The sequence below is a fragment of the Macaca fascicularis genome, chromosome 1 (genome assembly GCF_037993035.2).
Source record: "Macaca fascicularis isolate 582-1 chromosome 1, T2T-MFA8v1.1".
In the NCBI taxonomy this organism is placed as follows: domain Eukaryota; kingdom Metazoa; phylum Chordata; class Mammalia; order Primates; family Cercopithecidae; genus Macaca; species Macaca fascicularis.
The window spans coordinates 192,485,228-192,500,945 of NC_088375.1; the positions used below are offsets into that span (position 1 = coordinate 192,485,228).

Genomic DNA, 15,718 nt, shown 5'->3' on the forward strand with positions numbered 1-15,718 from the left:
CCTGTTAGAAACATAAACTAAACATCCATCCCACTCTCAGCCCTTGCGGTGAGCCTACAGATATAAATGTGGACCCAAGGGGTAAAGCACATCCATGCAGCACTCACGTCTATTTGGAAATATATGGTAGGTGCTTGTACTCATTCCCTGATCTTTCTTCCCACGAGTGTTGTACAGTGGTATCATGTGGATTATAAGATGTCGGGCACAAGCCTTTAGCAGGAACTGAAGTTAAAGATCAAGTTTTCTGCACAAAAGTTAGCATGGTACCTCTTTCCTGCCAGTGTCTTCTTGCACAGTGATGGGAGTCCATCCTTTCTCTGTGAGCCTTTGGCTGCCTTTTAGTGATCCGAGGTAAGACCGTTTCCTTATACAAATGTAGTCAGAATCTACCCGTTCCCCACTCTTTTAAATCTGACTCACCTGATTACTACAAAGACCCAAGTAAAAGGATCCAAGAACACCTTGATTTAAAGAATCTGACCTAGAATTTGCCATTTAGCTACCAACGTTTTAGCTCTGAATGTAAGGGAAGGAATGCTGAATCATCCTGCTCCTAAGAGACAAACAGTAACACAACCTCATTTCCAGGTCAGACTTGTTTTATGTCTTGGTGGGTATCTGTCCCTGAGTTTGTTACTACACTTGTTTCTTGAGCCAATTAATCATACAGAGCTGTGGGTGGGCAAATAACTTAATTCTTTCTAGTGAATCTGTCCTCATTTACACATCCCCTCATGATCTCCCCCACACAGAAGCTCCTTAGCTCATTGCAGTAAAAGTCTCACATACTTCAAATTAGCTTTTAAGACACTTCATTTAGTCATCCAACACACATTAACTGAAGGCCTACTATGTACCAGTTACGAAGCACACATTTGAAGAATCCTGGTTCTTCAGAGGGAGGGGGAATATAAACTGTATAAATAGATAAATTATAGCAAAATATGATGAGTGCTATTTTAAAAGGTATGGACAAAGCTATTTGGCAGCAGATGGAAGAGAGGGACTACTTGGGGACATTGGGGACAAAGAAAGGAGCTCAAGCAAGCCTTTTTAGAGACAAGTGACTTGTGCTGGATTTGAAGGATGAATAAAGGTGAACCATGTGGGAGGGAACAGTGGGCATCCGAGGCAGAGGGAATTTTAGTGTAAGGTCTGGAGTCACAGACAGGCATGGTGAAATCAGTGTAGACCAACGCAAAGGATAGAGTGGAAAAGAGGAGACAGTGTTTAGACCAGAATTACTGAGTATTTGTCCTAACTCCCAGCCGGTGCTATATTCCCATATATCCTTATTGGCATTTAGAAGAGTTAACAGGTAAAAAGAAGTTACACCTATGCCCGGCACAGAATAAACACTATATATAGAGAGAGCGAGCGAGCTATGACCATTATTATTATTATGTGCATTCTGGTGTCACGTTCATCACTTTATCCCTAGGGTTGAGGATATTTAGTACGTATTTGTTAAATGAATGAAGAACTTGCCGTTTCTAAAAAGGAAACGGAGATGGACATGATTTTCATATAATGCTACACCCAGCAAAGAGTGAACGAAGGCTGTTTTCTACAGGATTGCTTCAGTCACCTAAAGATCATTTTCCTCTCCCCACTGTCTCCCCACTCAGATTACTAGATTAAAAATAAAAATCATGAAAACTTATAATCTCTTGTCTGAATCCTATTTCCAGATATAACCTGAAACTCTAAACCCTGGATTTGGCCTCCCACTAGCCTCCAAAGAGAAAAGCTCAGGAATGAATTTAAGCAATTGGCTGAGGCACCGCCATACCTGCCCCAATCAACTCCATCATCATATTCCTACATTAATATAAAGAAGCAATGGAAAGGAGTGAAGGCACAAAGGCTTTGTAAAGGTGATACCTGAACTTCCTAAATTATAAAATTACATTCCAAAGTCACTGTCTAGCCTCAACATAACTCAATTCAGTTCAATTCCACATCTTCTGAGAAAGGTACTATAGGCTACAGACATCCTAAAGGAAGCTTATTCCATATCACTGGGCTAGAAATTAGAAGACCAAGTTTTTTAACTTTAGGTTTGCTGTTAACTAGCTGGATGGCATTGAGGAAGTCACTTCACCTCTTGGAGCCTCAGGTTCTTTGTAAAATGAAGGAATTAGAATGGATGATCTGAAAATCCTTTCCAGCTCTCACATTCTATAATTCTCAAACAGTAAATAGTATCAATATCATCATAACTACATATTTCTGTATTTCAAGGCAAGTTGAATTCTGGAATTTTTTTTTTCGAGAAATACTTTGGCTCAGCAAATTGCCAAGGGTTTTCTATAGTTTGACTACAGAAGAAACTGAGAACCAGAGATCATATCCTGATTCATCAAAAAAATATGTACTGAGAGCCTACCAAGTGCAAGGCACTATTCTAGCCACTATTATAGCGCTGAACAAAGCCAACGAGGTCATTCTCACGGGACTCACTTGTGCTTTAATTAATCTGCTTCCATAACAAATCTTTGGACAGCTTTGGACGGCAGAATTGGTGATCTAATAGTTTTGTTCTACGTTTTGTGATTTGTGTGGGCTACCTCGGAATTAACAAAAACTAAAACTGCATCAAAAAATAACTGTCTTCAATTTCTCCATTGACCAGGCAAATAGCTGTGTAGATTTTCCTGTAGTTAAAAAGAACGGGCTGGGCACAGTGGCTCAGGCCTGTAATCCCACTACTTTGGGAGGTCAAGGCAGGTGGATCACCTCAGGTCAGGAGTTTGAGACCAGCCTGACCAACATGGTGAAACCCTGTCTCTACTTAAAAAAAAAAAAAAAAAAAAAATTAGCCGGGCAAGGTGGTGCAGGCCTGTAATCCCAGCTACTCAAGAGGCTGAGACAGGAGAATCGCTTGAACCCGGGAGGCTGAGGCTGCCGTGAGCCAAGATGGCGCCATTGCCCTCCAGCCTGAGCAAGAGAAAAAAAAAAAAAATGAACTCCTGGTTTGTGAATAGATTAAGGTATTTTCACACACGAATTCCATTAATATTTAAGACACTAAACAAAAGGGTTTGAATGTTCCCTGTGGCACTAACATTTTATTTTATCTTTTTCTAGGACTGATTCTTTAAAATGGGGTTTTAGACACGGAGCATTTTCTTGCTCTTACAGAATTTGTGACGGTTCTACAACCTGAAGGTGATGTGGAATTTGGCTACTGTATCTCAAAAAAGAGACAACTTTACAAGCTGTAAAATAAATAAGCAAAAAGTTCATCCTGGGTAGAAAGATGAACATGTTATTTAATCTAGGTCGGTGAAATACGACAGATTATATAATTTAAATATGATACTGAAACACATACATTTAAAGTGAGAGGAACCTTAACCCTTAGTTTCTATAAATGAGAATCCTGAGATTCAAAGACATAAAGTGGCTTGCCCAAAGCAAAGCCAAGATACTCATCAACTGCAAAGCTGTAATAGGAATCCACATCTGCAGATTCCCTGTTCAGAATTCCACTTCTACATTAACTGTGAGAGTTTTAATAAATCAAGGAGAGACGGTACCAGTTGCAGCTGAAAGATACTGTTGTAGATTAAATGTAAAGTACCTAATGTTTATGGTATATTTCTCCAACAGGATATACAATCTGATATTAAGTATGAGGGGACTTCGATAAACTTAGGGATGAAAAAATCTGTAACAGCTATATTCCACTCAGAAACAGGTCATATTCAAAATCTCACTTGGAAGTAGTCTTTCCGAATTCGAAATTCCTTCCTCTGCCAAAGCAAAGTAGCAAATTACGAGCTTATTTAACCAGAAATAATTGTTGAAATAATGCGAACAGTAACCCAAGATGCACCCTGAACTGGGCGCAAATCCTTTTGAGTCCTGGACTCCCTGAAATGGTTGGATGCCTCCCGTGGAGCCCCAGAGACACTCAAACAGCAAGCCAGAGGGAGTATTCTGCATCAGGGATTCCTAAATCAGAGAGGCCTGTATTAAGGATATATGGAAAAAATAATTAACCTTTTGAGGTCAAATCCACAGATGACAACCATGTCTTACCCACAAAAGTCTCCTGAACACAGCAGTGGAGTGATCGGTGAGGCCAGAACTGTCTGAACCTGAAATCCCGACTCTTCTGGAATCAGAATTCAACGCTGCTAGGGAGAAGGATGAGTTAAACCCATCAAAGGTCTACACTCCCACTTTACACTCGAGAAGTGACTCCAATCTTTCTCAGATTTCCCCCATATGTGGCTTTCTAGTTTGGAAATAATATTCTATGTGGTGCCCATTACTGCTGCTCACACACTCCTAAAAAACTTTTTTAAAACAGTCATCTTAATCGTAATTTTGTAAATCTGTTGTGGGTTTCTAGAAACCTCAGACTCTAAACTGTCAAGGTATTGATGCGAGCAGGATTTGCAAATTTGGGGTTTAACAGCCTGATTTTCCTCGGACACTCGGGCGGCTTCAGGTGAATTTGGGTTTCTCACAAAATGAAGTCCCCTAAGTAAATTAAATCGCGTTCTCGAATCTTGGCCTCGGGGCAGGTGGTGATGGTTAAAGAACCTATGAAGGTTAGCGGCTTTCTCCAACCCCAAGCGGTCTCGCAGCGGGAGTGCGGCTGGTGTGCGGGCCTGAAGGAGACTCCGCTACGGGAGGCCGGGCGAGCTCGCCCACCCGGCCGGCTCTCATGGACCCCGGCGCGCCTCCCTTGCCCTCCCGGGGCCCGCCTCGCTCACCGAGGTGGCCGCCGACGATGGTGACGGCGATCTGGTCCATGAGCACCGCCCGGAAGCGCACGTCCTGCTCGGAGCAGCGCTGCCGGAGGGCGCGCAGGATCTGCACCTGCGGGTAGTCCTCGCGGATGCGCCGGTCCGTCAGGAACCAGAGCTGGGAGCACATGGCGGCCAGGGCGGTGCGCCCCGCGCGGCGCGGACCCCTCGGCGCCCCGGGCCGCTCGCTCAGCAGGGCGAGCGGAGGGGCGGCCGGCGTCCGGGGCGAGCGCGCCGCGGCTCCGCTCCCGCGGGTGCGCCAGGCGCCTCTGCAGCCCTGACCCAGCGAATCCGCCCGGCCACTCAGCGCCGCCGCCGGCCCCGCCAGCCAATCAGCGCGCAGCGGCGGGCGCTGGCGGCTGCAGAGGCGGCCCTGGCGGGCGGCGCCGGGAAAGGACGGCGGGTCGGGGGCCTGCGGCGGCGGGGGAAAGGACCTGGGGTTCCGGGGACCGAGCCGCCGGCGGGCGCAGGCGAGGCGGAGGAGGGCAGCCCCGGCAGGCCCCGGACCCCCGGTGGGCGTGGCGCTGCGGGCTAGGGTGGGACAGCCGGAGCGGGAGGGGCCGGGGCGGCGGCCCAGTGCGGCTCGGAGGGTTTCCGAGCTGACCGGCCAGCGATGCGCAGTGGGCGGCGGATGCGTCTCTTTGGCGATCCCGAGCGCTCGGAGGCTGGTTACACAGGCGGACGCCTGCTGAGCCCCAGACAGGGAGGGCCTCGGGGACGTCCCAGAGGAGATTCTGGGGCCTGGGGAAGGTCACACGGCTAGGTCCCCAATTGGACCCTAAAGCCATGGAAGAAGAGGGATTTCTGTGCCGAAATCCTAGCCTGTAAGCCCCACGGGGGTTGGGGAGAATGTAGGAGAGGGAGAAGTTGAGTCTTACCCACCTCTCATTCAGATAATTTGAAGGTGCATTTCTTGGGGTCTCATTTTCTTACACTGGACACCCACTCCTAGGTTGCAGCAGGTCTGAGCCTTCATAGCCTCGAAGTCATAAAAAACTGACCTAGCATCCTTTTCAGTTAGAAGGACCACTGGCTGGTCTCCCTTCACCGCTCCGGCTCTCCCCAGGCCATACAACTGAGTCATCTTTAAACACTGTCCTTGGTCCTGGCCAATTGCAAACCCTGCCTGCAGACAATAGTGTTTGAAGCCAGATTTTCCTGTCTAAATAACTGCAGGATTGAAGTTAGCCATCTTTGGAGACTGCATTTGCTCTTTCAGTTCATTAAAATATGTCTTTTTTGGCTTAGGGAAGCAAGAGTAGTTTCAAGGTAGACCCAGCAATGGCAACTTAGAAATGGGGTAAGTTGTCTCAGGGAAGACAGGCTTCACTGTAAATATTGTACAGGTGTGTGCGTTTACTCACTAAGATGAGCCTGTAGGAAAGTTCTGTATACTGGAATTTCAAAAATAAATTTTCAAGTAATCTTAAGTAAACTTTTTGATGTTGCAAAATATCTCCTCCCCCCTCCTATGAATGTATTTTCTTAAAGTAACAGTAGTGCCCTATGGATTAGTAACTTTCAAAACTATCTTATGGCAAAAGACAAAATTACAAATTTAGTTATAGATTGAATTGGCTTTTGAGATTCATGAATTAAGGTAATTCCACAAAACAGAATGAGAGCTTCCTCTGGGCAATGGGGGAAGAACGGGTTTTAAAAGAGGGGAACAAGGAAACAGAACAATGGAAGAAGAGCTGATTGCTTAACATCAGGCTACTTTGGGTTACTTTTTTGGTAAGGGTTAAAGCAGAGGGGACTTCCTTATTCTGACTCAGGTAAACTGAAATCTCCTGTTTTCAGGAAAAACTGCTCTGTTGTGGGATGTATGTCAAGTTTGATTATGTGGCATTTAGCAGGAGGGACTCAATTTGGTTTGTTCTGGTCTGTTGTGGTCTAGTGCAAAAGCTCAGTCCAAAACAATGGCCCTCCCATAATTTTTGTTTAACACTTCCTAAGCTTGGGCACTAGAACCTCTGTGTTCTACATTGGCCTTTTCCTTGATATTTCATGTTATATATTTTTTGACCCTGGCTTCTACAGTATCACCCATAGAATGTGATGCTTCCTTTAAGGCTTCTACAGTATGACCCATAGAATGTGATGCTTCCTTTAAGGCTTCTACAGTATCACCCATAGGATATCTATAAGATGATCAGAACCTTGATTTTCTGGGATGGTAATTTACTAAAAGATATGAGTCAGTGAATTCAAAAGTTACTTATAACCCATTTTCAAAGCTATCCACACTAGACTAGAATGTTTAAGTTAACTGGAAATGGCTATCAAGGTCCATAAAAGCCAGGCTTGAGGAGAGTAGAATCTGAGGATGGGATCCAGATGTTGTAATCACTTTCTCTGAACTCCTTCACCAGGAGCTCACTACCACCTCTGTGATCTCCCCTTCTCCAGATGGGACACAAAGACCTGGGACAATAGCATATCCAGTTAGGAAATGACTACACATGTGGGTGCAATGTTCTCTTATGTCACTGGAATTCCTCAGGCACAGAGGCAGCTTTTCCAGGTACGGGTCTGCTTTCTAAGATTATGACTTTATGGAATATTTCTCCATAGGTGACTCCCAAGTTCAAATTTAACCTTGATGTTCCCTGAGCTTTAGGATTTAAAAGGATGCTGTTCTGCCATCACCTCAATGTCACTAGGCTAAACTCATTATTTTCCCCTCCACTCCAGGCTCAACTGTCTTAAACAAAAAGGAAAATGAATTATCTCATATAACAAGAAACCTGGAGGTAGGTAGGTTAGGATTCCTTTTTTTTTTTTTTTTTTTTGGAGACGGAGTCTCACTCTGTTGTTCAGACTGGAGTGCAGTGGCGCAATCTTGGCTCACTGCAACCTCCACCTTGCAAGTTCAATTGACTCTCTTGCCTCAGCCTCCCGAGTAGCTGGGATTACAGGAATGTGCCATCACACCCTGCTAATTTTTTTATTTTTAGTAGAGGCGGGGTTTCGCCATGTTGGCCAGGCTGGTCTCTAACTCCTGACCTCAAGTAATCTGCCCGCCTCATCATCGGTGACCCAGGCTCTTTCCATATTCACTCTGATAGCCTCGGGCTAGTGCCCCTCATGGCTACCAAATGGCTGCCACAATTCCGGCTGATGTATACATACACACGATGTCCAGCAGAGGCAGAGAGACTGTTTCTTCCTGTGTGTCTCTTTTTCTTTTCTTTTTTTTTTTTTTTTTTTGTATTTTTTAGTAGAGACGGGGTTTCACCCGGTTAGCCAGGATGGTCTCGATCTCCCGACCTCGTGTTCCGCCCGTCTCGGCCTCCCAAAGTGCTGGGATTACAGGCTTGAGCCACCGCGCCCGGCCTGTGTGTCTCTTTTTCTAATCTTGCAAGGAAAACTTTTCTCAGAAGCCCTCAAGCCAACTTTCCAGTTTCATATGCCCACGTCTAAGCCAGTTACCAGCAAAGAAAAGGAAACTCATGAATGGCTTCATTTCATTATGGTTCATTCCTTGGGCCTGGGGGTTAGACTCCCTTCCTGCAAGCACATGGTCATGTAGAGGTGGATGGAACTGGGGAGAAACTGGGGGTATTTTAGGAGGATTGAAAGGAGAATAGATGGCTGGGCACCGTGGCTCACGCCTCTAATACCAGCACTTTGGGAGGTCGAGGTGGGTGGATCACTTTAGGTCAGGAGTTAGAGACCAGCCTGGCCAACATGGAGAAACCCTGTCTCTATTAAAAATGCAAAAAAACTAGCCGAGCATGGTGGCGTGTGCCTGTGATCCCAGCTACTCAGGAGGCTGAGGCACGAGGATCACTTGAACCCAGGAGGCAGAGGTTGTAGTGAGCCGAGATTGCACCACTGCACTCCAGCCTAGGCAACAGAGCAAGACGCCGTCTCAAAAATTTAAAAAAAAAAAAAAAAAAAAAAAAAAAAAAAAGGACCGGGCATGGTGGCTCACGCCTGTAATCCCAGCACTTTGGGAGGCCAAGGTGAGCAGATCACGAGGTCAGGAGATCGAGACCATCCTGGCTAACATGGTGAAAACCCATCTCTGCTAAAAATACAAAAAAAGAAAACATTAGCTGGGCATGATGGCAAGCACCTGTAGTCCCAGCTACTCGGGAGGCTGAGGCAGCAGAATGGTGTGAACCCGGGAGGCAGAACTTGCAGTGAGCTGAGATCACACCACTGCACTCTGGCCTGGTTGACAAAGTGAGACTCCATCTCCAAAAAAACAACTCTAAAGGACAAGTTCCAAGGGCTTCTGGGTTGGTGACTACATCAAGTTGCTGGGAGGTGGTGCATCTGGAGAGGGCATGGAAGTTCCATGTTCCTCACCCCACACTTTGCCTATGCATCTCTTCCAAGGCTCTTCCTAAATGGTATCCTTTATGATAAACCAGAAAACATAAGTGAAATATTTCCCTGACTTCTGTGAGCCATTCTAGCAAATTTTTAAAAAATTTAGACAGGGTCTAGCTCTGTCACCAAGGCTGGAGTGCAGTGGCACAATCACAGCTCACTGCAGACTCAACCTGCTGGGCTCAAGTGATCCTCCTGCCTCAGCCTCCCAAGTATCTGGAAATATAGGCACGTGCCACCATGCCCAGCTAATTTTTTTAAATACTCTTTTTGTATAGACGAGGTCTTGCCATATTGCCCTGGCTGGCCTCAAACTCTGGCCTTAAGCAGTCCTTCTACCTCAGCCTCCCAAGGCACTAGGATTACAGGTGTAAGCCACCACACCTGGCCATTCTAGCAAACTATTGAACCCAGAGAGGGGGGTTGTAGGAAGCCCCAATTTATAACTAGTTAGTCAGATGCACAGGAGGCCCAGACTTGTGACTGGCATTTGAAGTGAGGGCAGTCTTATGGGACCAAGCTCTTAACTTGTAGCATCTGATGCTAGCACCAGTAGATAGTGTCAGAATTGAATTGAATTGAATTGCAGGACACCCAGTTGGTGTATGAAGAGAATTGGAGAATTGCTGGGCACAGTGACTCATGCCTGTAATCCCAGCACTTTGGGAGGCTGAGGTGGGTAGATCATCTGAAGTCAGGAATTTGAGACCAGCCTGGCCAACATGGAGAAACCCCGTCTCTACTAAAAATACAAAAGGTAGCCGGCCGTAGTGGTGGGCACCTGTAGTCCCAGCTACTCAGGAGGCTGAGGTGGGAAAATCGCTTGAACCCAGGAGGCGGAGGTTGCAGTGAGCCAAGATTGCGCCACTGCACTCCAGCCTGGGTGATGGCGTGAGACTCCATCCCCCCCCCAAAAAAAAAAAAAATCAGCCAGGCACAGTGGCTCACGCCTGTAATCCCAACACTTTGAGAGGCCAAGGCAGGCAGATCACGAGGTCAAGAGATCAAGACAATCCTGGCCAACATGGTGAAACCCTGTCTCTACTAAAAATACAAAAAATTAACTGGATGTGGTGGCGCACGCCTGTAGTCCCAGCTACTCCATAGGCTGAGGCAGGAGAATCGCTTGAACCCAGGAGGCGGAGGTTGCAGTGAGCCAAGATTGCACCACTGGACTCCAGCCTGGTGACAAAGCAAGACTCCATCTCCAAAAAGAAAATAGTAATAATAATAATAAATCTTTTCCTTTTGCCTGGGCTTTGACCAATCAGGTTAATAGCTCCTTCTTCCTTGTGAACATAGCCATAAGAGAACAGGGGAGAGGAGATAATTCCTGTGTTCCCACATTTTGTTCTCTCTTACTCCATTGGGAAGATGGGTGGAAAATTCTCCTACCAAACAGAATATGTGCATTGTCTAATTACCTCCCCATCTAGACTAAACCTCTCAAGATCGGGGCCAATGCATCATGCATACTGTTTCTACATGTGGTAGGCACTCAGTTTCTGTTGATAGCAATTGTGGTTGTCATTTAAGAAACATCATTGCAAGTTCAGTTTACAAAACTGTGGCCAATACAGCTATAGCAGGCTTTCGTAACCTGGGGTTTTGGGGGCTTTATTTCTTATCTTTCTTTCAACCTTCACTATATATTGGCAGAGAAGGGTATTGCGATATGGGTCTGGATAGTAGAAGGAGTGTCTTTATAAACATTACATATGTCCCCAAGAAGATGGGTCTGCCAAGTAGATAGAAGATCAAAATTCAAATTACCTCAATAAATTAGAGAAACGACCATCAATAGCAGGTTAAAATGCACTAGAGTATTTGGATTGTTTCTAGCACAAAGGATAAATGCTTGAGGGGATGGATACCCCATTCTCCATGATGTGATTATTTCACATTGCATGCCTGTATCAAAACATGTACCCCACAAATATATACTCCTACTATATACCCCCCAAAAATAAAAAATTTAAAAACTTACATAAAATGCACTAGGATAAATGGACAAATGGTATAATTAAGGAGTGGGAAAAAAAGCACCACATGGCCGGGTGCAGTGGCTCACGCCTGTAATCCCTGCACTTTGAGAGGCCGAGGCTGGTGGATCACCTGAGGTCAGGAGTTCGAGACCAGCCTGGCCAACATGATGAAAACCCATCTCTACTAAAAATAAAAAAAAAATTAGCTGGGTGTGGTGGTGTGTGCCTGTAACCCCAGCTACATGGGAAGCTGAGGCAGGAGAGTCGTTTGAACCTGGGAGGTGGAGGTTGCAGTGAGCTGAGATCGTGCCACTGCACTCCATCCTGGGCAACAAGAGCAAAACTCCATTTCAATCAATCAACCAATCCAATCCATACACACACAATAGAATTCAAGGAAAAACTGACCACATAGAAATGTGGCCAAGAAGGGCCTGATAGATGTGGCAAACCCGTAATGGAATGCGTAGAAAAATTGGGGGCTATTTTAACAGAAGCCTGGGAAGCCAAATTAATCTTCATATCTCTGAGACTTAGCACAGTATGTGGCACACAGTGGATATTGATACACATTTATTGAAAAAAAAAAAAAAAGTGTGACCTTGACTTTGGTCACATCATCTTTGCTGTTCCCTGCCTCTGAAAGTCTTCACATAACCAATTCCTGTCCACTCTTCAAGACCCAGCTTAAGCACAACTTTTTCCCTGTTGCCTTCCCTAAAATCCACCTCAACCCCAACTAGAAGAAAGGATTCAATTTCTGAATTATTGTAAGCATTTAATAACTGCAAGCAATTATTTTAGTAATGGGCACTCTGATATTGGGTGAATGGTAATTCTTAGATTATGGCAATGCAATCTGTATCATTTTTAAATTATAGAATTAATAAGTAAGGGAGGGTGTGTGAAATTCTAGAAGTTTAATCTCTGACACTCTCTGACTTTCCTTGTTCTAGTTTTTTTTTTCAGATGTTATATGTCATCCAGATATCAGCCTCATCCTCTTATTCAAGCTCACATCCCCTGTGTCCTCTCATACAAGGGCCTTAGTGAACCAGGCAGAATTTACTGAAGTAGAGACACAATTTACATCATGTAGCTTGCAACAATTCATTTAGTAATCCCCCTATAAACTATTTTCCAGAGTGCCCTCCCTGGTTCTGCTACCAGAGTGTTTTTTTCTACTCTCCTCCACCCTCCAAGCCTCCAGCTTTGCTGCTCTTAACTCTCTCACTCCAAAGCCCCTTCCAAATTCCTCAGCCCTTCGTTATTCAGAGGAACACATTTTATCCCAGCTCATACTTCCAAAAAGTGTACCCGGACAAATTACTGTGTTCAACAAAACAGAAAGTCTTCCAATTAGGGGACCTATCCTCTTCAGAAAACAGAGGAGGATCATAAATACATTTTCCTTTCTGCAAACATAATTAACACAAAATGACTAAGTGGGGTTAGTCAAGGAAGTCTTATTGGCAGGCTTGTTGGAGTCAGCTTTTGAAGGTGGCAATGGTCATAGTTTTGTATGGTGGAGTGCAAAGAAGGCATTCAGGTGGTTGCTGGCTGCAATCCTGCTCTGGATGAACTTGGCTCCTAGAACCTGGTAGACGTTTATAGTTTTCAAGGGACTTTTCCTATCTGTCCCAAGACAAGGCTGCATAGTTGCTTATCTTGCTATCTGCCAGCCTTAGCTTCACTCAGCTATAATCAATAAGGATAGACATTTGTTGTCTCAGCCTTTCCTAGCCTCTTAGCCATTTCTGACCAAGTCAGGAATTATATTAGAAACCTCAACACTGTTTTCTTCCCTTCTGTGTTAGGATACAGGCTATGCTGCTATAACACAGATCCCCCCCCAAAGACGGTGACTCAATAAGAAGTTTATTTCTCACTTAATAGTCCAGTAAGGTGGATGTCTGACTATACAGATAGCTCTGCTCCACTTGTTCGTCTTGGAACCCAGATTTCTTTCATCTCAGTGTGCCACCTACTCCAGGATGTGGTCATTGTTTGCATGGTTGAGCCTGGCTCACTTGGCCACATCTGTGTCCAGACTTCTGGAAGGAGAAAGAAGGGAAAGGGAAAGTGGAGAGCAAGTAACTTCCTTTTAATGACGTAGCATCAAAGTTGTACTCTTCCATTTACATCTCATTGGCTAGAACTTGGTCGCATGGTCATATCTACTGCAAGGAAGGCTGGATAATATATTCCCTAACTGGATGGACATATGCTCAGCTAAACTTAGCGGAGGAGAGAACAGCTTCCATTACAAAAAGAAATGATGATAGAGATGATGAGCAGTTTCCACCATACTTCCACATGGCCTGTGGAATGAACTTCTTAGCATGGCATAAGAGACCCTCTTGGACCTTCAGCTTTCCACTCTAGTAATATCCAATTACTTGACATGCCCTGAACTTGCTTTGCTTTCCCCTCCATGACTGTTTATGGTAAATTTTTCTCATCTTTCTTTGCCTGCTAGAATCAGCCCAAATAACATCATCTCCAACAAGTGCTCCTAAACCTCAGTCTGGGGCAAGTGACCCTTCTTTGTCTTCTCATAGCACACCATGCATTCATCTCCTCTGGCACTTGTCAAATTCCCCCACTGCCTGCCAAAGTTTGAAATCATCTCCTTTCGGCTCTGTCACCATCTGGATTGTAGGCACCTTGAGAGCAAGTATGCTATGTCTTAGTCATATTTGTACCTTTAGTTCCTAATTTGAGCTGAATTCCTTTTGCCTACCAGTGGATGAAAGATGCTGCATCATTGCCTGAGCCCTTGCGTGCTCACTGGGTTGCAGCTTTCATCTGTAATAGCCGGGCTGTATTAGTGGACATTCTTGTTCCCATTGGTTTGGAAGCACCAGCCTGAGACTGCTGCTGGTCTAGTTCTGATCCTCTTTCTTGTCCTTGTGAATTTCTTCCTTTGAGGAGACTAAAGCTTGTTTTTGTTACCCCTTGGGGCTAGCTGCTAAAGGGCATGACTGCCATTTACTGCCTTTGATCTTGGAAGCTCTTGCTGCTAGGCTTCACCTGCTATGGATTTTCCTGATGCCAAGACCTGGGGGAATTCAGTTCTGGTTTATTGTCTTTGGACACTGACAAATGATCCTTTAGGTAGATCATTTCCTCCGAGTTCTGCTTCTAGTGGGCTCTGGCCATTTTCCACTTGTCACTGCAAAGACTCTATCCTGCCTGACTTGTGAATGTTTTCCATTTTAAGATTGATAAGTATTATTGGTACCATCTATTTGAAACTAATTGGTCTATGATGAGAATGGATTAACAGCTTTGTGGAATATCACTGGCACAAAATGCAATTTGTACAGACTTTCTTTGGAGATACATATATATATATATATACACACACACACACACATATATCTCTCTATATATACATGCTTAAAATATGAATATGTGAGCATGCACACCAGTGTATTAAGAATGTTATTCATATGGTAGATGTTCTTTATTTTATAAAAGGGCTTACTAGGAAGATTTTATGGATTATTTTCTATCTTTTTTGGTATAACTTTAGTAATTGCAAGGCAGAATTCCCAGGTCAGATGGATGATTTGGGCAGCCACATAATCTACCCTTCTGTATGTCAAAGCTATGGATCAGAACAAGGAGATTTACCTTAAAAAGTTAGTAATTTAGTCAGATTGTCAAAAGAACTCGGTAATATCCAGGGAAGTAAGAGGCAGGGAACTCTAGTGTTCTTGATGAGCTGAAGATGAGTTGTTAATTTGTCATGAACTGAAAATTCTCAATTCCAAAAGGTCATGGAAGAGTCACAGATAGGTCCCACCTGGGCAGCTCAAGTGCACAGAACCCTTCTAAGTTTCCCTGCCTGTATTAGTTAGAAGTTATTCATTTACAAATGACAGAAATCCAATTTAAACTAGCATAAGCAGCAGGGGAGGGTACTGACTCACAGTCCTTGGAAGGCTAGGAATGGACTTCAGTCACAAGTAGATCTAGAGACTAAAATGCATTTTCCAAATTAGTCTTTCTCATTTTTTTCAATCCCAACCTTCTTATTCTTCATTGATCCCATTCTCTTCTATGGGAATTACCTTCCTCCACAAGGCAGAGAAGATAGCCCTCATTTACATTCTAAATGTCCTTTATCTGGAAGGCTGGGTAACTTTTCTTCTATCTCCAAATGAAAAAATTCCCAGGAAGAACTTCGATTGGCCTGACTCAAGTCACATTCTACCCCTGGATTAGTCATTATGGCCAAGAGTACAGGGTATGATTGGCTGGGCCCTGTGGCTGGGAAGTGGGGTGGTGTAACTAGCAACCTCGTCAGACTCAGAATTCATGTGGGTCACACTCTCCTTTCTAATGCTGAGACTCTCCAGTAAATATCTCACATGTTCCCACCAAACAGCCCAGGCTTCATTTCATACTTCTGCTCGTTTCTGCTCTTAATGTGTTGCACTGACCACTGCTTGCTTTTAGTGTGGACACCTGCTTTGTGGTTCCCTTAGACTGCCACTAAAACCACTTAGCTGGACCACTGTTGGCCACTTTGCTGCTCAGGCCACTGTTTGTGCTGACTTTTTTTCCTGGACCTCCTCTCAGTGGCCAATTTGGAGAAGTGCCCATGGGCATCTC

General features: G+C 44.7%; 1 protein-coding gene across 1 annotated transcript in view; it reads right to left on the reverse strand.

Moving 5' to 3' along the window:
* The window catches only part of RIMKLA (ribosomal modification protein rimK like family member A), a 37,456-nt gene extending 32,411 nt beyond the window's left edge, over positions 1-5,045 (reverse strand). Inside the window, exon 1 of the mRNA XM_005543750.3 lies at positions 4,734-5,045. Within this exon, the coding sequence (XP_005543807.1) occupies positions 4,734-4,896 (163 nt within the window). The 5' untranslated portion in view covers positions 4,897-5,045. The remainder of the gene's footprint in view (positions 1-4,733) is intronic.
* Between the last annotated feature and the right edge of the window lie 10,673 nt (positions 5,046-15,718).